This window comes from Bombina bombina, chromosome 2 (genome assembly GCF_027579735.1).
Source record: "Bombina bombina isolate aBomBom1 chromosome 2, aBomBom1.pri, whole genome shotgun sequence".
NCBI lineage: Eukaryota > Metazoa > Chordata > Amphibia > Anura > Bombinatoridae > Bombina > Bombina bombina.
The window spans coordinates 761,266,723-761,293,798 of record NC_069500.1 but is presented as its reverse complement, the minus strand read 5'-3'; the positions used below and the strand labels follow the sequence as shown (position 1 = coordinate 761,293,798).

At 38.6% G+C, this 27,076-nt stretch overlaps 1 protein-coding gene across 1 annotated transcript in view; it reads left to right on the top strand.

Moving 5' to 3' along the window:
* The window catches only part of USHBP1 (USH1 protein network component harmonin binding protein 1), a 206,876-nt gene that overhangs the window by 66,030 nt on the left and 113,770 nt on the right, over positions 1 to 27,076 (top strand). The window contains exons 3-5 of the mRNA XM_053702880.1: positions 17,069 to 17,247; positions 24,524 to 24,700; positions 25,807 to 25,947. Of these exons, the coding sequence (XP_053558855.1) occupies positions 17,069 to 17,247; positions 24,524 to 24,700; positions 25,807 to 25,947 (497 nt within the window). The remainder of the gene's footprint in view (positions 1 to 17,068; positions 17,248 to 24,523; positions 24,701 to 25,806; positions 25,948 to 27,076) is intronic.

Genomic DNA, 27,076 nt, shown 5'->3' with positions numbered 1-27,076 from the left:
AGACTTGCGGCTAGGAGTGGCTCCGATATTGCTTCCAGGCTCACAGCAGAGTGAGCAGCGAAGAGCACTACACGCTGAGCTTGTTTCCTGCTCCCAAGCATGACTCCAGCGTCTTCACTGTCTGCGTGCGTGCTGTGTCACCTGATAGTGAGGATCCAATGGGTTTTTTTCAAAAGCGGTCCAGATTCAAATGTCACTTTCAAGTGTATAAAGTGAGAATAATCCAGTGTGGTGTCCAAAAGGTAAGTAAGTCTCTTCTACGCGTTTCGGCACGTTGTGCCTTTATCAAGATGACTTACTGGATGCCTGGTACTTGTTTTTATAGGGTTATTCTGGATGCCATTTTTTGTGTTAACTGTTTGATGGCTTTATCAATAAACTTTATTCAATGCACATTGTCCGTTATTTCTCTAAAGATCTATGATCATGACAGTCTCCTATTTTTTAAGGACACAGTACTTATTCAAATAAATATAACTTCAATATCATACAAATATAAGTTATTCATAGTTTTAAAATGGTTCATAATTGATGTGTGAATAGGATATTGGAATAAATAGTATCATTAGATGATTCTGATAAATACTAAATAGTCTACAATCAACACTAAATAACTAACTAGAATACTACTTTTCTTAGAAACTTACAAAAAGTACAATCTACTAATAAAAAATGATAAAACTAATGCATAAAATTGGCCATAAAACCGTATACAAAAAATTAGAAATATATTTAGGCAAAATATTTAGTTAAAGGGATTAAGATCAAGTTCAGCGTTCAATCCACCAGGGGTCAAGGTGGCAAAATTAAAAATAAGCTCAGCTTCTATCATTAAAAGTTGTTTTAATATATTTCCTCCTCTATGTTGTTTTACTTTTTTAACACCCCAATACAACAGGCCATCAGTCTTCTGGCCATGACACTCTTTAAAATGTTTAGAAAGCAGGTGGTCTTCATATCCCCGCTCTATATTGAGGAGGTGCTGTCTTATTCTGTCCCTTACAGGTCTACTTGTTTGTCCAAAATATTGTTTTTTGCACGGACACTGTATCATATAAACCACATTTTTATCACAGCATCTAATAGTGTCTCTAATTTTAATTTTGCAATCTGAGTTACTGGCCTCTATTTGTTTACACTTATTACTAAAACTACAGGCTTTGCACTGATGGCATGGGAAGAAGCCTTCCAATTTATTACCTTGTATATCCAAATCTTGTTTTTTATTTTTCTTAAACTCACTGGGGGCTAGGATGGATTTTAGTGTTTTAGCTTTCCTATAGATGATCTTGGGTTTGTTATCAGTAATATCAGATAGAATGGGGTCTTTCTGGACTAAGTGCCAGTGCTTATGTATAATTCTCTTTATTAATTTAAAATCTGCACTGTATTGCGTGATAAATGTAGTTTCGAATTCTTTGGAATTCATTTGTTTTTTCTCTTTTTTGTTTAAGAGTGAAGTTCTTTCTGTTTTCTCTACACTCTGTATGGACTGTTCTATTAATTCCTCATTATATCCTTTTTCCATGAATCTTTCTTTTAATATATTCGATTGGTCCTTAAAGTCCTCTAAGGTGGAGCAGTTTTTTCGTAACCTTAAAAACTGGCCTTTCGGAATGTTTAACTTCCATTGGTCGAGATGGCAACTATTAAAATGTACATAATTGTTAGTGTCCACTTTTTTAAAAAATGTTTTTGTCTGGACTTTATTATCTAAAATTTCAATAGTAAGGTCTAAAAAATCAATGGATCTAGTATTAAAATCATGAGTAAAAGAAATTCCCCATTCATTATTAGTAATATCTTCCATAAATAATTTAAGTAGATCTTCTCCCCCTTTCCAAATAAAAAACAAATCATCTATATAACGTTTGATGAGTACGAGGTTTGCGCTCCAAGGGCTAGTTAATAATCGAATATATTAAAAGAAAGATTCATGGAAAAAGGATATAATGAGGAATTGATAGAACAGTAATAAAGAGAATTATACATAAGCACTGGCACTTAGTCCAGAAAGACCCCATTCTATCTGATATTACTGATAACAAACCCAAGATCATCTATAGGAAAGCTAAAACACTAAAATCCATCCTAGCCCCCAGTGAGTTTAAGAAAAATAAAAAACAAGATTTGGATATACAAGGTAATAAATTGGAAGGCTTCTTCCCATGCCATCAGTGCAAAGCCTGTAGTTTTAGTAATAAGTGTAAACAAATAGAGGCCAGTAACTCAGATTGCAAACTTAAAATTAGAGACACTATTAGATGCTGTGATAAAAATGTGGTTTATATGATACAGTGTCCGTGCAAAAAACAATATTTTGGACAAACAAGTAGACCTGTAAGGGACAGAATAAGACAGCACCTCCTCAATATAGAGCGGGGATATGAAGACCACCTGCTTTCTAAACATTTTAAAGAGTGTCATGGCCAGAAGACTGATGGCCTGTTGTATTGGGGTGTTAAAAAAGTAAAACAACATAGAGGAGGAAATATATTAAAACAACTTTTAATGATAGAAGCTGAGCTTATTTTTAATTTTGCCACCTTGACCCCTGGTGGATTGAACGCTGAACTTGATCTTAATCCCTTTAACTAAATATTTTGCCTAAATATATTTCTAATTTTTTGTATACGGTTTTATGGCCAATTTTATGCATTAGTTTTATCATTTTTTATTAGTAGATTGGACTTTTTGTAAGTTTCTAAGAAAAGTAGTATTCTAGTTAGTTATTTAGTGTTGATTGTAGACTGTTTATTATTTATCAGAATCATCTAATGATACTATTTATTCCAATATCCTATTCACACATCAATTATGAACCATTTTAAAACTATGAATAACTTATATTTGTATGATATTGAAGTTATATTTATTTGAATAAGTACTGTGTCCTTAAAAAATAGGAGACTGTCATGATCATAGATCTTTAGAGAAATAACGGACAATGTGCATTGAATAAAGTTTATTGATAAAGCCATCAAACAGTTAACACAAAAAATGGCATCCAGAATAACCCTATAAAAACAAGTACCAGGCATCCAGTAAGTCATCTTGATAAAGGCACAACGTGCCGAAACGCGTAGAAGAGACTTACTTACCTTTTGGACACCACACTGGATTATTCTCACTTTATACACTTGAAAGTGACATTTGAATCTGGACCGCTTTTGAAAAAACCCCATTGGATCCTCACTATCAGGTGACACAGCACGCACGCAGACAGTGAAGACGCTGGAGTCACGCTTGGGAGCAGGAAACAAGCTCAGCGTGTAGTGCTCTTCGCTGCTCACTCTGCTGTGAGCCTGGAAGCAATATCGGAGCCACTCCTAGCCGCAAGTCTGTCAGGTACGTGGAATACAATTCCAACTACACTTCACCATTTTTTGGAGTTTAAATTTATCTGACCGGTCAGCATTTTACTTATAAGTACTTGGAAGAGATTCACATTCCTGAGATTCTAGGATATATGAACTACCCACTATCATATTTGCTCTTGGTGACTTGTATATTTGCCACTCATTTTCTGTGTACAAAAAGGGAAACTTGAATTTTACAAACTAATTTGCCGGATCGCTATCATTTATCATTTATTATTTCAGTACAAGCAGGAGTATAACTATATATATATTTATTATATCTGTGAGAGTTCTTGCCTTATATTTAGCGTCTGTCTTTTAGAGTACTAACATTCTCTAAATACGTATCACCTTTTATCGTACATTGTGTATCTATGATCAAATGTTTTATTAATTGTCAGGTTCTAGCATTTATTATTAGATTTTAGACGGTGTGGCCACATCTTACAGATTATTTTTAATAATCTATTTATTATTATAACTGCCCCAATTGATTTATTGAGTATAAGGTTTTATCATATGTATATTTATATAACCTATCTGTTTTATTTTGTTGATTGTAGACAAGTTTGTGAATTTATTATTAAATAATTTTACTGATCTTACGTCTATTTTAGTGCTTAATTAACAGCTTGTATATTGTATATATATATTTTTTGGTAAGGATATTGGTATTTATCACTATTATATATTGGATTTACGAACTTAGCCTTGTGCGCCACTCTATCATCCACCTTAGACCTACTTGACCTTCTACGGGACTGTGTTTGAGAGATCACAGTTCTTTTAGAGTTGGCCTGAGTTCATTATAGTATCTGTCCAGACTTACTCCCCACTGTCCTTTAATCACTTATCTCTCTTAGTCTGTTGATGGTACTTTGGTTATCAGCATTTTAATTATTTACATAGTTTTTCTCTACATACCACATTAAGGGATCTTACTATTAAATTACTATTTCCAAATGGACATCTTCAATTTAAGAACTAGTATTTTGGATAGTATGGATAGACGTCCTAACTTTACTCCAACTATTACTTCTAAAAATTGTGAAGAACTATTAAGGGAATTGGAAGATAGCCTGATTAAAGAAATAAAATTAAAAGCAGAGCTTACTTTTACACAAAAATATCTAGATAAAAATATGGTCCCTAGAGGACTGCGTTTAAAAAAGAACTGCACATTTACTTTGGATGACGACCATAACATTGAATGGTATGGCATCCTAGAAAAAGCTTCCACTAACCTGCTCAAAGTCCTAATTAAATCTAGAACTAGGTCCTTAGAAAATATTGATAAAAACATTAGTAATTTTAAAGAGAAACTTATTGAATATAATGAGGATTCTATATTTAAAGAGAAACAAAAAGAACTTATCACTAATATAACTGGTTTGAAAAATCAGATATTAGAAAACAAATGGAAGAAATTCACTAGGGACGAAATAGACTACTCTAGTAACAATATAGAAGAGAAATCATCCAATAATACCCCTCCAAACCTAAACCAACCCCAACAATCATGTTCAGAAGACAATAGAAATGAAAACCTGTTTAGGAAAAGTAATAGACTCAATTCTACTAGACAACCAGAAATGAGAAACTATAGAAATCAAGAGAGGGATAGAATCACAAATCCTCACAATACACATTATACATATAATAACAGGAGGTATACTGAAAATAACCATTTTGGACATTACAAAAACAATGGCCACTTAAGAGACTGGCACTCTAACACATCAGAACATGCAAGTGGTAATGGGACTCACTCCAGTAACTATACTTATGATTGGAAACCAAATAAGAACTATAGAAATTACCCTAGGGAACACACAAAATCAGCCTCTTTTCATAATTATTACGGACAATCCAGGGATAATAGAGACCATTATGGAAACTATTTTAATAATAGGAATCCTTATGATAATCATAGAGATAACTCGAGAGAAAATTGGAGAAAGCCTGATTCACATAAACAACATGGAGGAAATTTTTCTAATGATAGGACTTTACCCAACTCCAGACAATATGGAGGGAACTACCACAATGAGAGAAATGTCACACACAATAGACAACATATAGGAAGACAGTTTGAGAGTAATACATATACTCCTAATGACAGAATATACACCAAACCTAAAGAAATCACAACCCAAAATAGGTTCTTACCACTAGAAGAAATTAGAGAAGATCAGAATATTACTAGACCTTTTTTAGGACCAAGTACACCAACAGAAGGGACATCTTGGGATACACTACAAGAAAGAAATGTAGAAAGGGAATGGATACAGAAAGGAAAAAGAAGATTAGAGGTAAGAGAGGGAGAAGAAGACGAACACGAGACAAAAAGACTGAGGTAATCAACACTAGCGGGATTTTTAATTTGAGTAAACTGACTCTAAGCAATGAACAAGAAAAAGTACTTAGCAAAGGCCTGTCATTTGCCCCCACTTGCCGTATGAATAAGTTTAATACCATGATCAATGTTAATCAGTATATAAGGAAATTAACACTTAAACGTTACTTTCTTAAAAACCCTATAGAGCGTGCATCTAACAGTATGACTATTAGTCAGAAACAAACACAGGATTATTATAATCATACAGATTTAAAAAACAAGTCCTCATTTTATCCAACTCAAGAAAAGGGCAAATACTTGGAGTTATTTGAGAAATCAGTAAAAGAGGATATAAGTAAAATCAATATTAAAAGCACACAAAGACAAAAATACAACTTAACCAAAAAAGAAAATGAAATTTTAAGAGATCTCAAAAACAACCCAGAGATCATCATTAAAGCAGCGGATAAGGGGGGGGGTTTAGTATTACTTGATACGGAAGATTACTTAATAGAAGCATATCGTTTACTAGATGACAGTGACACATATACTAAATTAAAGGCTAATCCAGTGCAGAAATTCAGCCTTGAACTTGATAAACTACTGTTCTATGCTAAAAAAGAGAATATTTTAAATGAGAAAGAACTAAGTTTTTTAAAAATGGATTATCCAATTACCCCCATTTTTTATTACCTGCCTAAAACACACAAATCCCTAATCAAACCCCCAGGGAGACCAATTATCTCGGGGATTAATTCCCTCACTGCTAATTTATCGCAATATGTAGATAAATTTCTACAACCCTATGTAACCACTTTACCCTCTTACCTTAAAGACTCCACCGCATTACTTCATGAGTTAGAAAATATAACTTGGCAAAAGGACTATCTTCTTGTCACATGCGATGTCAATGCACTTTATACTAACATCACACACAGTATAGGATTAGATGCAACGAAATTTTATTTATATGAGGACACAGATATGCCCCTTAATCAGGCTGATTTTATCCTACAATGCATCCACTTTATACTCAACAATAATTATTTTAATTTTAATGGAGAATTTTTTCTACAAAAGAAAGGTACAGCGATGGGTACGAGGTTTGCGCCCAGTTATGCTAATCTTTTTATGGGCAGATTTGAACATGTAAATATTTTAACTAGCCCTTGGAGCGCAAACCTCGTACTCATCAAACGTTATATAGATGATTTGTTTTTTATTTGGAAAGGGGGAGAAGATCTACTTAAATTATTTATGGAAGATATTAATAATAATGAATGGGGAATTTCTTTTACTCATGATTTTAATACTAGATCCATTGATTTTTTAGACCTTACTATTGAAATTTTAGATAATAAAGTCCAGACAAAAACATTTTTTAAAAAAGTGGACACTAACAATTATGTACATTTTAATAGTTGCCATCTCGACCAATGGAAGTTAAACATTCCGAAAGGCCAGTTTTTAAGGTTACGAAAAAACTGCTCCACCTTAGAGGACTTTAAGGACCAATCGAATATATTAAAAGAAAGATTCATGGAAAAGGATATAATGAGGAATTAATAGAACAGTCCATACAGAGCGTAGAGAAAACAGAAAGAACTTCACTCTTAAACAAAAAAGAGAAAAAACAAATGAATTCCAAAGAATTCGAAACTACATTTATCACGCAATACAGTGCAGATTTTAAATTAATAAAGAGAATTATACATAAGCACTGGCACTTAGTCCAGAAAGACCCCATTCTATCTGATATTACTGATAACAAACCCAAGATCATCTATAGGAAAGCTAAAACACTAAAATCCATCCTAGCCCCCAGTGAGTTTAAGAAAAATAAAAAACAAGATTTGGATATACAAGGTAATAAATTGGAAGGCTTCTTCCCATGCCATCAGTGCAAAGCCTGTAGTTTTAGTAATAAGTGTAAACAAATAGAGGCCAGTAACTCAGATTGCAAAATTAAAATTAGAGACACTATTAGATGCTGTGATAAAAATGTGGTTTATATGATACAGTGTCCGTGCAAAAAACAATATTTTGGACAAACAAGTAGACCTGTAAGGGACAGAATAAGACAGCACCTCCTCAATATAGAGCGGGGATATGAAGACCACCTGATTTCTAAACATTTTAAAGAGTGTCATGGCCAGAAGACTGATGGCCTGTTGTATTGGGGTGTTAAAAAAGTAAAACAACATAGAGGAGGAAATATATTAAAACAACTTTTAATGATAGAAGCTGAGCTTATTTTTAATTTTGCCAGCTTGACCCCTGGTGGATTGAACGCTGAACTTGATCTTAATCCCTTTAACTAAATATTTTGCCTAAATATATTTCTAATTTTTTGTATACGGTTTTATGGCCAATTTTATGCATTAGTTTTATCATTTTTTATTAGTAGATTGGACTTTTTGTAAGTTTCTAAGAAAAGTAGTATTCTAGTTAGTTATTTAGTGTTGATTGTAGACTATTTATTATTTATCAGAATCATCTAATGATACTATTTATTCCAATATCCTATTCACACATCAATTATGAACCATTTTAAAACTATGAATAACTTATATTTGTATGATATTGAAGTTATATTTATTTGAATAAGTACTGTGTCCTTAAAAAATAGGAGACTGTCATGATCATAGATCTTTAGAGAAATAACGGACAATGTGCATTGAATAAAGTTTATTGATAAAGCCATCAAACAGTTAACACAAAAAATGGCATCCAGAATAACCCTATAAAAACAAGTACCAGGCATCCAGTAAGTCATCTTGATAAAGGCACAACGTGCCGAAACGCGTAGAAGAGACTTACTTACCTTTTGGACACCACACTGGATTATTCTCACTTTATACACTTGAAAGTGACATTTGAATCTGGACCGCTTTTGAAAAAACCCCATTGGATCCTCACTATCAGGTGACACAGCACGCACGCAGACAGTGAAGACGCTGGAGTCACGCTTGGGAGCAGGAAACAAGCTCAGCGTGTAGTGCTCTTCGCTGCTCACTCTGCTGTGAGCCTGGAAGCAATATCGGAGCCACTCCTAGCCGCAAGTCTGTCAGGTACGTGGAATACAATTCCAACTACACTTCACCATTTTTTGGAGTTTAAATTTATCTGACCGGTCAGCATTTTACTTATAAGTACTTGGAAGAGATTCACATTCCTGAGATTCTAGGATATATGAACTACCCACTATCATATTTGCTCTTGGTGACTTGTATATTTGCCACTCATTTTCTGTGTACAAAAAGGGAAACTTGAATTTTACAAACTAATTTGCCGGATCGCTATCATTTATCATTTATTATTTCAGTACAAGCAGGAGTATAACTATATATATATTTATTATATCTGTGAGAGTTCTTGCCTTATATTTAGCGTCTGTCTTTTAGAGTACTAACATTCTCTAAATACGTATCACCTTTTATCGTACATTGTGTATCTATGATCAAATGTTTTATTAATTGTCAGGTTCTAGCATTTATTATTAGATTTTAGACGGTGTGGCCACATCTTACAGATTATTTTTAATAATCTATTTATTATTATAACTGCCCCAATTGATTTATTGAGTATAAGGTTTTATCATATGTATATTTATATAACCTATCTGTTTTATTTTGTTGATTGTAGACAAGTTTGTGAATTTATTATTAAATAATTTTACTGATCTTACGTCTATTTTAGTGCTTAATTAACAGCTTGTATATTGTATATATATATTTTTTGGTAAGGATATTGGTATTTATCACTATTATATATTGGATTTACGAACTTAGCCTTGTGCGCCACTCTATCATCCACCTTAGACCTACTTGACCTTCTACGGGACTGTGTTTGAGAGATCACAGTTCTTTTAGAGTTGGCCTGAGTTCATTATAGTATCTGTCCAGACTTACTCCCCACTGTACTTTGAGATGTTACCTCAGGTGTTTCCCTCTGACAGAGCTAAGGTGGGATTTCTCATCTTGTTACTCTCTGACACAGCTCTTACCTGGGCTAATCCCTTGTGGGAGACTAATAAACCTGTGATTTCAAATTACCCTGAATTTGTGGCCTCCTTTCTTAGGGTATTTGATGTTCCGGCTCGCTCCTCCTCTGCTGCTAAACAACTCATGTCCATTCAGCAAGGTACAAGATCTGTTGCTCAGTATGCCATTGAGTTCCGTATGCTTGCCGCAGAGGTAGGTTGGAACAATGAAGCCCTTGTTGCCGCCTTCTTTCATGGGCTCTCTGATGCAATTAAAGACTAAGTTGCTGCCAGAGATTTACCAGAGGATCTCAAGGCTTTGGTGTCTTTTTTGATCCTAATTGACATCAGACTCAGAAAGAGGCCCTCTTTCAAGGAGTGCTTGCGGAAGCCTCCTGTTCCGTTGTCTCCTACGTGTTCGTTCCCACCCATGCCTCCCTCTCCTCCCATGCCTCCTGGTCCCGAGTCACCAGGTACTGCTGAGCCAATGCAGTTGGGATTCACGCGTCTCTCTGCGGCGGAGAGGGCCTTTAGGAGGAGGGAGGGGCTCTGCCTCTATTGTGGGTTACAGAGCCACCTTTTGAAGTCTTGTCCTACACGGCCGGAAAAACGCTCACACCTAAGGTCCTGTCGGGGGCAGACCTTGGGTGGTTTATCCCAGAACCGCTAAAGGAGAAACCTTTGGTCACGGTTGTCTTTTCCTGGGTGAACTCCTCTATAGTCACCGAGGCTCTTGTTGACTCCGGTGCTGCGGGCTATTTCATTGACAGTGCTCCGTTATCCATGGATGTTGAGGCTCTCCATTTTGAAACCCTCCAGTTCCAGATGATAAATTCTCCGCATTTTCCAGTTGTTCTGGGTTATCCCTGGCTCCAAAAGCACAATCCCAGTCTTGACTGGCGCAGGTCCGAAATTTTGTCGTGGTCTCCGCAATGTATTTCCACTTGTCTTCGGAAACCAGTTAAAGTCTTGTGCACTTCTTCGGTATCTCAATTGCCAGAGGAGTACCAAGAGTTCCTAGACGTTTTTGACAAGGTGCGTGCCGGTACGTTGCCTCCTCACCGGTCTTACGATTGTGCCATAGACCTGCAACCCAGAGCCATTCCTCCTCGGGGCCAGGTTTACCCTCTGTCTGTTGTGGAGAATTGTGCTATGGAGGAGTATGTTGCTGATGCTCTGTCACGGGGATAATCTGCAAATCCTGCTCTCCTGCAGGGGCTGGCTTCTTCTTTGTGAAGAAAAAGGGTGGCGAGTTAAGACCATGCATCGATTATAGGGGTCTTAATCGTCTTACCATTATGTATGCTTACCCTATTCCGCTCATTACGGAACTCTTTGACCTCCTCAAGGGAGCTAAGGTCTTTTCTAAACTTTATTTGAGAGGAGCGTACAATCTCGTTAGGATCAAGGAGGGCCACCAATGGAAAACAGAATTTAACTTAACACCAGGAGCGGGCATTATGAGTATCTTGTAATGCCCTTTGGCTTATGTAATGCTCCTGCTGTTTTCCAGGAACTTATTAATGATGTCCTACGAGATATGTTGCAACAGTGTGTTGTGGTGTATTTAGACGACATCCTCATACACTCACCCACGCTTGAGGCTCATCGTTCTGATGTTACATGGGTTCTTCAGAGACTAAGTGAGAACGGCCTGTTTTGTAAACTCGAGAAATGTGAGTTCCATCAGACTCAAGTAACCTTCCTAGGTTATGTTATTTCCGTTGCAGGGTTCTCCATGGATCCTGACAAGTTGTCTGCCGTTCTGCAGTGGCCTCGCCCAGTTGGTCTTCGGTCTATTCAACATTTTTTGGGGTTCGCCAATCACTATAGAAAGTTTATTAAAAACTTTTCTTCCTTGGTCAAACCTATCACAGACATGACCCGTAAAGAGAATGATCCACTCCATTGGTTACCTACTGCCATTAAGGCCTTTGATAGTCTTAAGACTGCCTTTGCTGCCGCTCCAGTTCTGGCTCATCCTAACCCTGCCCTGCCTTTCGTTCTTGAGGTCGATGCATTTGAGACTGGAGTAGCTGCCCTCTTGTCTCAACATCCTACGCCTGATGGTTCCTTGCATCCGTGCGGTTTCTTCTCTAAGAAATTGTCTCCAGCAGAGTGCAATTATGAAATTGGTGACAGGGAATTACTGGCCATAATTTTGGCACTCAAGGAATGAAGGCATCTTCTCGAGGGTACTATCGTACCAGTGCTCATTCTTACTGACCACAAGAATTTAATTTATCTATCTGAAGCAAAACGTTTGTCGCCCCAACAGGTTGGGTGCTATTTTTGTCTTGGTTTAATTATGTGGTCTCCTACCTGTCTGGTAGTAAGAATGTTAGGGCTGATGACCTCACTCGACAATTTTCACCTCTGTCCAATGAGGAGTCTGTACCTACTCCAGTTATACCTCCTGACCATATTTTGGCTACCATACATACTAATTTGACTTCTCCCTTGGGGGAGGAGATCCTGGCTGCACAAACCAATACACCTCCTGAGAAACCTAGTGGTAAGTGTTTTGTTCCTGAGAATCTTTGAACTAAACTTTTGCACACTTACCACTATCTTAAAGCCGCAAGTCACCCAGGCAAGAACCAAATGATTTGGTCTGTCACTCGACAATTCTGGTGGCCAGGTCTTCGTTCTGATGTTGCTGCGTATGTTGCCTCCTGCTCAGTTTGTGCACAGAATAAGACTCCTCAGCGTCTTCCTGTGGGTCTTCTTCAACCTATTGCTAATGGTGAGCGTCCTTGGACACATCTTTCCATGGACTTCATTGTCGAGCTCCCTGTTTCCAATAGCAATACTGTTATCCTTATGGTGGTTTACCGTTTTTCTAAAATGTCACATTGCATTCCCTTGAAGAAGCTGCCTACCGCTCAGGAGCTTGCTTCAATTTTTGCCCGGGAGGTCTTCCGTTTACATGGGTTACCCAAGGATATAGTGTCAGACCGGGGTAGCCAGTTTGTCTCCAGATTTTGGCGTTCCTTTTGTGCTCAAATGGGGATCCAGCTTTCCTTCTCCTCGGCATATCACCCTCAATCCAATGGGGCTGCAGAACGGTCTAATCAAGCTCTGGAACAGTTCCTCCATTGCTATGTCTCAGATCACCACAATAATTGGTCTGAGCTGTTACCTTGGGCAGAGTTTTCTCGTAATAGTGCTATTAATGCTTCCTCCAAGTTATCCCCGTTCATGGCAAATTATGGGTTTCAACCATCCTTGTTGCCCGATTCATTCATGTCTCAGGGTATTCCGGCTTTAGAGGAGCATCTCCGGCAACTCCGTTCCACGTGGGTGCAGATTCAGGATTGCCTTCATCGTTCTATGCAGAGCCAAAAGTTCCAGACTGATCGTAGATGTCTGCCCGCGCCTCCCTACCAGGTTGGTGACAGGGTTTGGCTGTCCTCTCGCAACTTGAACCTTCGTGTACCTTCCAATAAACTGTCTCCCCGTTATGCTGGTCCTTTTCGAATTCTCCGATGGGTCAATCCTGTGGCCTACGCTCTTGACCTTCCTCCTGCAATGCGCATCTCCAATGTTTTTCATGTCTCCCTCTTGAAACCATTGGCTTGTAACCTGTGTTTACCACTATGTTGTCTCATCCCCATCCTATCTTTGTTGACAACCATGAAGAATATGAGGCAGCATTATTGACTTTTGTATGTCCAGGGACCGAATACAGTATTTGGTTCACTGGAGGGGTTATGGTCTGGAGGAGCGTTCATGGGTTCCCTCCTCTGATGTTCATGCTCCCAACCTCCTCTGTGCCTTCCATGCCCGTTTCTCCAATAAGCCTTTTGTCCTCCTGTGGGGGAGGGGTCATGAGGGGAGGGTACTGTCAGGGTTTTTTCCCTGCTTTGTTTGCCATGTGCTGCTGGCAGCCATTTTACTCACCTCTCTTGCTGACTCTGGTGCATAGTGTGTGATGCTGCTAATTTCCTGCATGCCCTTTTATGGCCAGACTGGTGTACATCATCCATGTGAGACAGGTTGCAGTCTCAGAATTGTGATGTCATCACTTTTTATTTAAAGGGCCTCTGTTCAGTAGTCTTTGCCCTTGCGTTGTCTCAGACCTGTTTGTGAGAGTTCCTGTGTATTACCTGGCTGTCTGATGTCCCTCCTGGTTCCTGATCCCTGGCTTGTTACTTACTCTGTGTTCTCTTTGTTCTTGATTCCGGCTCGTCTGACTACTAGCTTTGGCTCCTGACTCGGCTTGTCTGACTACCAGCTCTGGTTTTGACTCCTGGCTTGTTATTTGACTTGTGGACTTTTTATTATTTTTTGCTATTAACCCCTTAACGACCAAGGACGTGCAGGGTACGTCCTCAAAAAAAAGGCAGTTAACGCCTGAGGACGTACCCTGCACGTCCTCGGTGTGGAAAGCAGCTGGAAGCGATCCTGCTCGCTTCCAGCTGCTTTCCGGTTATTGCAGTGATGCCTCGATATGGAGGCATCCTGCAATAACGCTGCATGGCCATCCGATGCAGAGAGAGCCACTCTGTGGCCCTCTCTGCACCGGACATCGATGGCCGGTATCGTTGGTGGGTGGGAGCTGACTTGGGAGGCGGGTGGGCGGCCATCGATGGGCCGTGTAAGGTGGAGGGGGGCGGGATCGGGGGCGGAGCTGACGGGGGCGCGCACGGGCGCGCGTGCGTGCACAAAGGGCGGCGGGCGCGTGCACGGGGCGGGAGCGGGTGGGAACCGCTATACTACAGAAAATGAGAATGTAATATTGTGGGGGAAAAGGGCAAATATTAAAAAAAATAAACAGCAGTCAAAGGGATCTTGGAGGGGTGGGGGGTTGTTCTTGGGTGTGGGGGGAGCTACACTACAGAAAAAGGGATTTTTTTTTAAAAAAAAGCACATTTTTTTCTAAACTGGGTACTGGCAGACAGCTGCCAGTACCCAAGATGGCGCCCATTAAGGCAGAGGGGGAGGGTTAGAGAGCTGTTTGGTGGGGGATCTGTGAGGTTGGGGGCTAAGGGGGGATCCTACACAGCAGCATATGTAAATATGCTAAAAAAAACCTAGAAAAAGCCCAAATATATCTTTTATTTTAGTACTGGCAGAGTTTCTGCCAGTACTTAAGATGGCGGGGACAATTGTGGGGTGGGGGAGGGAAGAGAGCTATTTGGGAGGCATCAGGGGGTCTGATGTTTCAGGTGGGAGGCTGAGCTCTACACTAAAGCTAAAATTAACCCTGCAAGTTCCCTACAAGCTACATAATTAACCCCTTCATTGCTAGCCATAATACACGCGTGATGCGCAGCAGCCTTTAGCGGCCTTCTAATTACCAAAAAGCATCGCCAAAGCCATATATGTCTGCTATTTCTGAGGGATCCCAGAGAAGCATTTACAACCATTTGTGCCATAATTGCATAAGCTGTTTGTAAATGATTTCAGTGAGAAACCTAAAATTGTGAAAAAGTTAACGTTTTTTTTAATTTGATTGCATTTGGCGGTGAAATGGTGGCATGAAATATACCAAAATGGGCCTAGATCAATAGTTGGGGTTGTCTACTACACTACACTAAAGCTAAAATTACCCCAAAATGCTCCCTACATGCTCCCTAATTAACCCCTTCACTGCTGGGCATAATACACGTGTGGTGCACAGTGGCATTTAGCGACCTTCTAATTACCAAAAAGCAACGCCAAAGCCATATATGTCTGCTATTTCTGAACAAAGGGGATCCCAGAGAAGAATTTACAACCATTTATGCCATAATTGCACAAGTGGTTTGTAAATAATTTCAGTGAGAAACCAAAAGTTTGTGAAATAATTTGTGAAAAAGTGAACGATTTTTTGTATTTGATCGCATTTGGCGGTAAAATGGTGGCATGAAATAAACTATAATGGGCCTAGATCAATACTTTGGGTTGTCTACTAAAAAAAAATATATACATGTCAATGGATATTCAGAGATTCCTGAAAGATATCAGTGTTCTAATGTAACTAGCACTAATTTTGAAAAAAAAATGGTTTGGAAATAGCAAAGTGCTACTTGTATTTATGGCCCTATAAGTTACAAAAAAAGCAAAGAACATGTAAACATTTGGTATTTCTAAACTCAGGATAAAATTTTGAAACTATTTAGCATGGGTGTTTTTTGGTGGTTGTAGATGTGTAACAGATTTTGGGGGTCAAAGTTAGAAAAAATGTGTTTTTTTCAATTTTTTCCTCATATTTTATAATTTTTTTTATAGTAAATGTTAAGATATGATGAAAATAATGGTATCTTTAGAAAGTCCATTTAATGGCGAGAAAAACGGTATATAATATGTGTGGGTACAGTAAATGAGTAAGAGGAAAATTACAGCTAAACACAAACACCGCAGAAATGTAAAAATAGCCTTGGTCCCAAACGGACAGAAAATGGAAAAGTGCTGTGGTCATTAAGGGGTTAATAAAGGTGTGATTATTTTTGCACTTCTCGTCTCAGTCTGATTCCTGGCACCCTGACATAAAGTGCATCATACTGATGTGTGCCACAGTAAAATGAGACAAATAAACTGTGTATGAAATGTTTATTAAAATTAGAAAGATGGTACTATAAATCTTACTTTCCCCATCATGCAGAAGATAATTTATTTTAATGTTTTTTCCTAGTAAGAAGCACATTATTTGCATATAATTATTAATATCAATGGACTATATATCAGTGTTTTATTTGTTTATTAATCTCATTTGTAATTTTGCCAAATATTAAATTCCGGAAAACATAAAACAAATAATAGATTCCTATATATTTACTTAATTAACATATGTGATACAAGCTTGTGAAATAAAGAGATACGCATGATTTCTATTGTTCATATAGAAGATCAATAATATTTGTGCTACAGCTGGGGTACATAGAAAACTAATGTATGCCTACAGGGGGTACTTTCTACAAAAAGGTTGAGAAACGCTTGTTTACACGATCCATTTATGTGGGGCAAAAATCATAATAATATACAGGTTCTTTAGAGGAGTCTAGGATGATAGTGATGCCCTTGTGTAAATTAATTTTAAATCTGACAGAAACTATTTTTGTGAGATACCCATATATATGTCAAGATCATTTTGCAGCAAGATCATTTTGAAGCAATCATGTCTGTTTTTATATGAAGGTGACACAAATCTTGTAAGATGCAGCCGGTTCAGCTTTTATTTTATAATGTCTGTTCTAATATCCCCTGAAAGATACACAGAGCCATCTTCTTTTTCTACATTAAGCCACTTCTTAACAACCTGAGGTTTCCATGCCACCATTATGCCATGAGTGCTCCACACTAACACAGAGTTCTGATTCTGCTCTTCCATCCCTATTATTATTTAGTGCTTTCACAATTTTTTTAAGAAATGGAACTTCACTTTCTGATTTTTGTTTCCTGTAGGTGGACAGTATGACATGTTCCATGAGCTGCAGGATGTCATCACATCATTGGAAACTTGTGTATGGTCCTGGAGAAGTCCATCTATTAGCATGACTGGGGACAGCACTGTCACAGCAATGCATGATAAAGCTCCCTCTCATGCTATCCTGCCTACTCATATCATTGAAAGGTTAAGCCAGGTATGTGCTACAATCTGCTATTATTATCATTATTATCAACAGCTACATATATATTTATATAAACAGCAAGAGACATATATAATTATATAAACAGCAAGAATCTCATATCCATTGGATACTACTTATTGCGGAGTAGTTCATCCGCTACTTTGTTACGGCACTCCAGGAGACGCTGACTGTTTTGGGCATCTTTCTACATACTTTCGGGTCACCAGTCAGGGGCTGATCGAGTGCTGGAGTTGTTGGGACTGATACCTCTGTTGAGTCTCATATCCATCTCTGATGTCCAGGTAGGAGCAGTGGTGGTTCCAGAAACCTTATTATTTGGGGGAGAAACACTCCTTGGTAGAGTCGCAGGTGTTCCACAGGGGCTCACAGGGTGGATGGAGTCACAGTTATGGTTGATCCATGGGCTAAGGCAGGGCTGGGGGAGGTAAAGTTGTAGGTGTTCTGAGGGCGGAGCCTGGTGGTCCAGAGGTGTGAGTAGGTTATTGTGGGATGTGGCCCTGCTTTGTACCCCTCCCCCATAGAACTGCCACTGGGGAAGAGGATAATGATTTATCCAAGCACCCCCTGATAATGTGATGCATCTGGCAAAATATATTGATCAGTTCATAATCAATTATTTATAGTAATGTTAATCAAGTAATATGTGTAGAAGCCATGATAATATTAAGTAAACTTCCAGGCCTATCTTTGAAATAAGTCTATTAATTGGTCTAGGTTGATTGTTCCTTGTAAATTAAGTTTAGAGGGTAAATATATGTCAGGAAAAGTCATATAAATAATTTGTATGGGTAGAACTCTGGAAAGTAAAAATAAACTTTCCTAAAATGTCTCTGTTGTGGCCCAATGGGAGATTGAAAACAGTAAAATGTTATAGATTAGAATGTCATTATGTTGCTGTCAAGGTGTTAAATAATACATATAAATGAAAGTCACCACCAGGTATCACTTGTGGAGAAATGGTGTAGAGGGAGGCACAAAGGTGCTTAGAAATGTCATCACCAATCAGAGTGACTCATTGTCTTTAACTTTTATTTTAATTCTAGGTAGGTGGTGCACGCATGTGCTTAGTGCATGTGCACAGTGCTTAAACTGTCCATGACATCTCAGTGGGTGAATGATGTTGAGACCTACAATCTTGATTTAAGGCAAAGTATAGGGTTACAGTTATGGTGTTGTGGCCCTGTTTGGCATTCAATGGTTTATTGGAGATTCCCATCCTGGTTACAATACCACTTGTAACATGTGCAGGCAACAATGCTCTGTATAAGTACAGAAATCCAAGGAGCACAGAGTGGGAATAAAAATAACAACTTTTATTGATAATACTTTAAAAATATGGGGTAACACATAAACCCCCGGGATAAAAACTGAGGTTTTTCGGCAAATAAAGCTACAGGCTGACGCATTTCGACTTGCGCCGTACTCCTAGCCTCCTGATAATTATCAGTGTTAAACATGCTTAAAAAGCACTATCTGCCCGTCTATTGGTTAAGTAGTACACACCTTTATCAAAATTAACCAATCAGGCATTTCCAACGTGTGCTGTCAGGCCCTCCCTCATATGATACATATGACTACGGCATGAGAAGCCGAAACGCGTCAGCATCAGTGACCACCTTCCTGAGTTTCAGCCCTGAGTGCTGTACTGTGCTGTTGATTTGTTTTAAACTTGTGTGTTGTTGCACTACAATAAATAAGTAATCAGAAGATTTTAAGCAAGCATCTGGTGTGCTCTCTCATACCCCTGTTTGTTGTACATATATAACCTAGTTTACCAGATATAATGTTAACAAGCCCCTTCTAAAAACTCAATATACGGCACTGTTACCTAAACCCTGGAAACAAGGACCTTATTCAGAGAGCCCCCGGACATTTTAAGGCCATGATTGTTACAAAAAATAAAAGATATTTCTACATACAGTGTATATTAACAAACATATGTAAACTAGTATTATATTCAGCCAGATGTCCCTATCCTTGAGACGTGTCCTAAGTACACTATTTTTTAAAAGGGAGCCCTGGCTCTAGGTTGCTCCTCTTGTCTTGCCGACATTTACTGTGATGTTAATAAACCATCTGTATGACTGGTCCTCTACCTGCTCTCACCTTATTGAAAGCTTTTTTAGATGTCCCTAGCCGAGGTAGAAGGAATTCTCTGTTCACTCACTGCTGGTATGTTACACAGACCCTGCTATTAGTATGTTTACCAATAATTTACCTAAAATGTATTAAATCAAACTCTGAGTTCAGGCCCCCTGGAATCCTGGTCTTAAGCCTAAAGATCCAGAAGGCCTCCCTTTCTACTAATTTCTTAGGCCAGTCTCCTCCTTTTTTCAGGGGTAATACTTTTTCAATGATAGTCCAGCTGAAGCTCCTCACATCTTTGGCATGATAATAAGCAAAGTGTTTAATGAGGGGCGTGGTTAGTATGCCCACTCTGATATCTGATAGGTGTTCCTTTATTCTAACCCTTGCCTCTCTGGTTGTGAGTCCCACATATTGAAGGTCACACTGTGTGCATGTGATCAAATATACAATATATGTGGAATGACAATTCAAATAAAGATGTATTCGAAAGCTTTTCCCTGTTGCCGTGGAGCTAAAGCTTTCTCCTGTCACCACTTTTGCACAAGCTACACAAGCTGTGTAGTTACAGTAATACATTACATTGAATCTTAGCCAAGATGAATTATCTGTTACTCTTGTCCTTAGCCTGGTGGGTGCTACCCTGTTGCCAATCGTTTTGCCCCTCTTATAGCCAAATCTGACCCCCCTCTCTACTGTGGTCTGTAGCCCATCATCAACTGATAGTAATGGGAGATGCTTTTTAATGATTTGACAAATTTGGGAATATTGCTGTGAATAATCTGTGATAAACACCACCTTGTTATCTACACTCCCCTCAGAAGCTGCTGAGTATTCCTTTTCTTTCCTCAAAAGATTTTTTCTGTCCAGTGATTTAACTGATTTTCTAGCCTTTGATATGGTAGCTGCTTTGTATCCCTTTCTCTCAGTCTCTCCGTCAGGCTATCAGCTTGTCTTTCATAATTCACCACATCAGTACAGTTCCTTTTGAGGCAAATAAATTGGCCCCTTGAATACCCCTGAACACTGTTTGTGGGTGACAGCTGGAAGCATGGAGGAGAGAATTCCCTGAAATGGGTTTACGGTAGACCTCAGTCTCAATTCCCTTATCTGGGATGCCCCTCAATGTTAGATCCAGGAAATTTATCTCCACTTTATGTGATTCAGATGTAAAACTTATGCCTACTGAGTTATTTTTGAGACCTAAGATGAATTCTTCTAGAACCTTCTCAGTGCCCCTCCAAATAAAGAGGAGATTGTCTATAAACCGTCTATACCACACTATTTCTTGTCTGAAGGCATTTTCCTTGCCAAAGACGTGGGACAGCTCCCACCAACCCATAAATAGGTTGGCATAGGAGGGGGAAAACTTGGCCCCCATAGCTGTCCCATGCCTCTAGAAATAGTTGTGGGTTAGCAAGAATTTGGTAACCCTGACCACATACTCAATGTAATTCTCGTCCAAACCATGCTTCCTCTCCAGAAAATATTTCATTGCCTTCAAACCTTTTTCATGTAGTATGGTACAATACAATTATCTAACATCCACTGTGAGCCATCTATAGTTACTCTGCCATACCAAGCCAGACAATAAGTTCAAAACATGGTTGGTATCAGATAAAAAACTCCAAAGATTGCCCACCAGTGGGTGCAGAACATTGTCCAACCACTCAGACAAGTGCTCCAACAAAGAGCCAATTCCACTGACAATTGGCCTCCCCTGTATGTCAGTTAATGATTTGTGAACTTTGGGTAGGTGGTTAAAAACAGGGACAACTGAATTTCCAACCAGTAGATCATTTTTAGTGTCCTGATCTATATAACCAAATTCTACCCCAAAATCCCAAAAGGGAGGCCAATTGATGCTTGAATGCTCTTGTTGGATCGCTCGGCAGAATTGTGTAGTCATCCTCATTTCTCAACTGCCTGTGTGCTTCTTTCACAAAGTCTATGTTGTTCAGCACCACAATAGCTCTGCCTTTGTCTGCGGCCATTATGACGATCTCCTCATTCTCACTAAGGCTATCAAGTGCTTTTCTTTGATTCCTGGTAACATTTAATGTCCTTCCTCTGTTGGTGGTGTACTGTAATTTAGTGAGATCTTCCTTAACCCTTTTTTGAAATTTTTCCAGAAATGCCCCCCTGCTCTGCATTGGATAGAATGTAGACTTCCATTTCAGAGTGGGGGTTTTGGGTCTATCTGACCCTAAAACCTTTTCCTCATCCTGCAGAGATTCCAAAACCCTTACATCACAAAGTTCTTGAAAATCCAGACTAGATACATTAAGTAAACTACTATTTTCCTGATCTGATCCAATGACATTGTGTCTCTCATATGTTTCCCCTTGGTTATGGGAGGAATAACATTTCTTTAGGGTCAAGTTTCTAATCAGTCCATTAACATCTAATAGCGTCCTGAACAGGTTGAAATTAGTCATTGGTAAGAAGGTTAGGCCCAGATTTAGGACCTCAAGTTCGGATTCAGCCAGTCTATAATTTAGCAGGTTGATCACATTCCTTCTCTGTATCGCCCCCTCCTCTGGCCCCTCCTTCAGGGGGTAGCAACTCTGCTCCCTCTGCTGGTACTGAGGTACTTGGTTTCCTCCTCCCCCCCTTCGGGTGCTCTTGGGGGTAAGCAAAAAAACCTGTTCCATCTGAACTCTCTCTACCTCATTCGTGTCCTTTCATTCACCTCCTACTGGTTTTGGGTCCTCCCTGTAATGGGATGCAGTTTGGGAATCTTGTGGTTTGTTTTTCAAGATTGGAAGCAATCTTTTAGATCCCTCCTTAGGTCTGACTACCTGCTCCTGGGCTCCCCTCTGATTCATTAGTTGACCACCCAGTGCCCTTTGGTTGCCAAGATATTGTTCCTCCCCTCCGAAGGCCAACCCATCATCCCAAGATTCCCCTTTACTTTCATAGAAGTTAACCCTTCTGCCCCTATTACGTCTGTGTCTGTAGCCACCTCTCTGTCTGTTGGGGCGAAATAACTCATTATTCTGTTCCTTTCTTAGGGCAAATCTGTCCTTCTTATTCCATACATAGACCCTGTTCTGATCGTAATTCAATTGGTTAATAACTATTCTACCTAGTTAAAATAAATACAAACTTGCCTGTAAAATAAAAATAAACCCTACACTAGCTACAATGTAATTATTAGTTATATTGTAGCTAGCTTAGGGTTTATTTTATAGGTAAGTATTTAGTTTTAAATAGGAATAATTTAGTTAATGATAGGAATTTTATTTATATTTATTTAAATTATATTTAAGTTGGGGGGGGGTTAGGGTTAGAGTTAGATTTAGGGGTTAATAACTTTAATATAGTGGCGGCGACATTGGGGGCGGCAGATTAGGGGTTAATAAATGTAGGTAGGTGTCGGCGATGTTAGGGATGGCAGATTAGAGGTTAATAAAATTTAACTAGTGTTTGCGAGGCGGGAGTGCGGCGGTTTAGGCGTTAATATATTTATTATAGTGGCGGCAATGTCCGCTTCGGCAGATTAGGGGTTACTTTTTTTTAAGTGTTTGCGATGTGGGGGGGGGGCCTCGGTTTAGGGGTTAATAGATAGTTTATGGGTGTTAGTGTACTTTTTAGCACTTTAGTTAAGAGTTTTATGCTACGGCGTTGTAGTGTAAAACTCTTAACTACTGACTTTTAAATGCGGTACCAGGCTTGACAGGAGAGGGTCTACCGCTCACTTTTTGGCAGACTCGTAATACCAGCGCTATGCAAATCCCATTGAAAAAAGAGGATACGCAATTGACGTAAGTGGATTTGCGGTATTTCCGAGTCTGGTCCAAAAAGTGAGCGGTACACCTGTCACTTCAAGACTCGTAATACCAGCGGGCGTTAAAAAGCAGCGTTGGGACCGGCCAACGCTGCTTTTTAAGCCTAACGCAAGACTCGTAATCTAGCCGAAAGTATTTAAATAATAAGAACAACCCAGTAAGTGGTTAGGTTAGAAAAGGAAAAATAAAAATGTGAATAAACAACTAGCAATATTGTTTATAGCAAATAATTGACAATAACAAATATAGAGAAAAATGTGCTGCACTACCTAACTGGCCGGTACCAGCAAAAGAAAGAGGAATAATTGGGGGTCATTGGCCCGTTTATGGTGAATATGATAGAGCTGATTGGTTCTTCTTCTCTACATTCGTTCAGAAGTTGTTCTTATTGGTCCATTATGTTTGGCATCTCTTTCCTCTGTAACATTAACTGTTTATGTTCTGTATATGTTATGTACTTGTGTTATGCTTTTAATGGCTGCATTGGAAGTTGTAAAGAAAGATTAAACAAAATAGGTGTCTCCTGTCCTGTAATAAAATGTAGTTTGTTCTAGCTCAAGCACACCTGGTGCAACTAATGAAACCCTTGATTAGTTGCATCAGATGTGCTTGAGACAACACCTGTTTTGCATATTTGTGCTGTTGTGATGGATTCAAGGGGCTGAATGATTTTGCGACTGCAGCATTCATTAAAAGTTGCATTTTCAGTTGCATTTGGGGAAACCACTTGAAGAATTTGTTGTGTTGACAATAAACCGGATTTGCAATGGGGGTTGAATAATTTTGATTACAACTGTATATTGTATTAGAAGCTATTCAGAGCTTACCTCTTTCCTTTATCAATATACTGTAGATGGTTGTGTTTAAAGTTGTTTTGCACGGGGTCGGCAGATTAGGGGTTAATAAGTGTAAGGTTAGGGGTGTTTAGACTCGGGGTTCCTGGACCTTTTTTGGTGAGGAGGAGGCAGCCACCGTTTGGAAGAAAGTCCACTCTTTAACTTGAATTTGAATTTTCATACAGCATCATCCTATTTATATTATTGTTAGGAATCTCAAATGTATTTCTAATTTCATATGTTTTTCTTGTTGTCTTGTGTGATGTCATAAGTCATAGATTAGCGCCCCCCCCCTGCTTTTTGGTATAGAGTGTTTTGCACACACCTGCTGATGCACTCATTTACAAATAATATTATTATAGTGTTTTTTAGCTAATTTAGAGGAGCCATAAGTGGTATGTTACTGGTAGTGTATGTTTATGTATGAACTGATAATGGCCACTGTTTATAAATCAACTAAATCAACAGCTAACTCAAGCAGCATAAGGCTACAAGTATTGTTGCTGTTACGCTTAACTGACAAACAAGTTTAATGTAAAAATTCCCTCCTTACAGGAGTTGACTCAGATTCTCCCGGCTCATGGTCCATGCTCGCTACAGTCTGAGATTTCTCGCTATCGAGAACAGAATGCGGCACTCAGGGACAAACTGTTAATCAAAGATGGAGAGTTGAATAAATCAAAGCTCACGCTCGGCGAGTTCAAGTCTGAGAGGGACAGGCTGCAGGCACAGGTATGCTTGTATGTTTTATTTAAAGGGTCACCAAAGTTAAACTTTCATGATTCAGATAAAGCATGTAATACATGTTTTTCTTTTCTAATAAACGTCCATTATCAAAACATGCACAGTCTTTTTATATGCACACTTTCTGAGGCTCCAGCTCCTATTGAGCATGTGCAAAAGTGCACCGTATATACGAATATGCATTTTGTGATTGGCTGTCACATGATACAGGGGTAGAGAATATTGGATTAACTTTGAAATTTGCCAGAAAATATTCTGCTGCTCATTTCAAATTCAAAGTAAGTGCTAATGCATTGTCTTTTAATTGTACATTTGTCAAATATTCAATTCTATATTTAGTGGCCCTTTAAAGGGTATTTCAAACTGAATTACAGTTTTGTGTCTTAAAAAACAAACATATTCCTGAATAAAACAACTTTTTTCAAACTTATGGAGCTGTGTGATTGTCCACCTGCAGAGACGTTCTAGTTGTCCATATGAGGCATTTAACAATCAAAAGGACAGTAAAGTCAAAATTAAACTTTCATGGTTCAGATAGGGCAAACTATTTGAAACAACTTAGAAACAACCCGGTGTCCTTTGTTAAAAAGCATACATACATAGGATAAGGAGCAGCAAAGCACTACTGGGAACAGACCACCAATGATTTCAGCTAAATCCGAGTAGTACATTGCTGCTCCTCAACAAAGGATACTAAGAGAATTAAACACATTTTAAAACAGAAGTAAATTGGAAAGTAGTTTAAAATTGTATTCTCTGTCTGAATCATGGAAGAAACCTGGTTTCATGTCACTTTAATCCCTAGGCACAGATTGTACACAAGCATGCATTTTCGTTTAGTGTTTCCCTTTTGTATGTCTATGTCAATTTGTAAATCAGTGATTAAATAAGTCGCATTTAATAGATAGAACTCTATTTCTCACTACTTCTCTGCCAATACTTGTTCTTGCTAATCTACCATTTTCTATCTACTCTTTTATTCAAACTAACTTGTTTCATTCACCCAATACCCCCTTTGGCCTGCTGCCTGCTTACTATCTTCTGATTTCCTTTTGTCACTACTGTTTGTTCTTTTTGCCCTTCTCTATCACTAGCTGGATGACTTAGAAGGCAACCTAAGGGCTAAGGGCATCTGCACTGACAACGACTTCTCACCATCCAGTCCTGTCTGTAGTGATTCCTGTGATCTGTCAACAGATCTCTCTCAAACAAATAGAAGCCCAGTTTCTTTGCAGGTAAGTAATCCTACTACTGGATGATCTGCACTTAGCACTGTAATAAAGCAATAGTAAGACTTATGATAAATCTGTTTATTTACATTTAAACTGGTAGCACAGTATCCAGGTACTAGTTGGGTATAATATCATGTGCCTTCATATATCATTAGTGTGAAAGTGAAGAAACTGAAGTATTGGTATAAACATTTCTTGTACTAGTGGGGTCTATACTAAAATGAATGGAAGACACCTAAAAAATGTGAGAGATTCCAGATAGATAAGAGATGTATTAATAAAATTGTAATCATTGATATTTTATAAAAATCTTTGTCCAAGGAAATACAGTCTCTAAAACATGTCATTTTGGAGTATGTCTGTGAAATGTTGTGTCCTTTCAGCAGAAAAAAAGATTTGTGAGGTCAGGCACTGATGTTGGATGTAAAGGTCTGACTCAAGTTCCTCCACACCAAGCTCATCAAACCATGTCTTCATGGATCGAGTTTTGTACACAAAGGCGCTAATTCGCAACTCTGCATATGCTATTTTCTGTTGTGGCCCAGCACCATGTTTTGCAAAAAGTCAATTTGTGATATCTCTGCCCTACTAGATCTACCTCAGTTAATTGTAAGTTCTGTTATTCTTAAGTGAAAGCCTCTAGGAGGCTCCTAGATGTGTGTGCACACGTTTGCAATGTTGCAACAATGTTTATACCAGTGTTATACATAGTTGTAAATACTGATACTCTAGAATGCTAAAGACACGTGCACACTCCAGAGGTCCAGTGAGTTTAACTAAGTTTAATCTTCAACAAAGGCTACTCCGTCAGATTTTTTGCCAGTGACGTCAGGGGCGGAGCATAACCTAGCCGGCCGAAGTCAGCGGAGTGGAAGCAGTCTGTTTTCTATTCATATCCATCTGGTGTGCTGGTTGGCTCTGGACAGTGTTGATGTACTGTCTTTCATTTGGAACCCTATGTACTATAAGTATCACTGAACATTTGATGTATTTTATGTTTTAATTAAATATATTTTTACTATATTTGCTGTGGGATACTGTTGAAAAGTAGGTGTGCGCATACCATAGAGTTTGTTTAACTCCTTCGCGACCGAGGACGTGTCAGGCACGTCCTACAAAAAAATACCCTTAA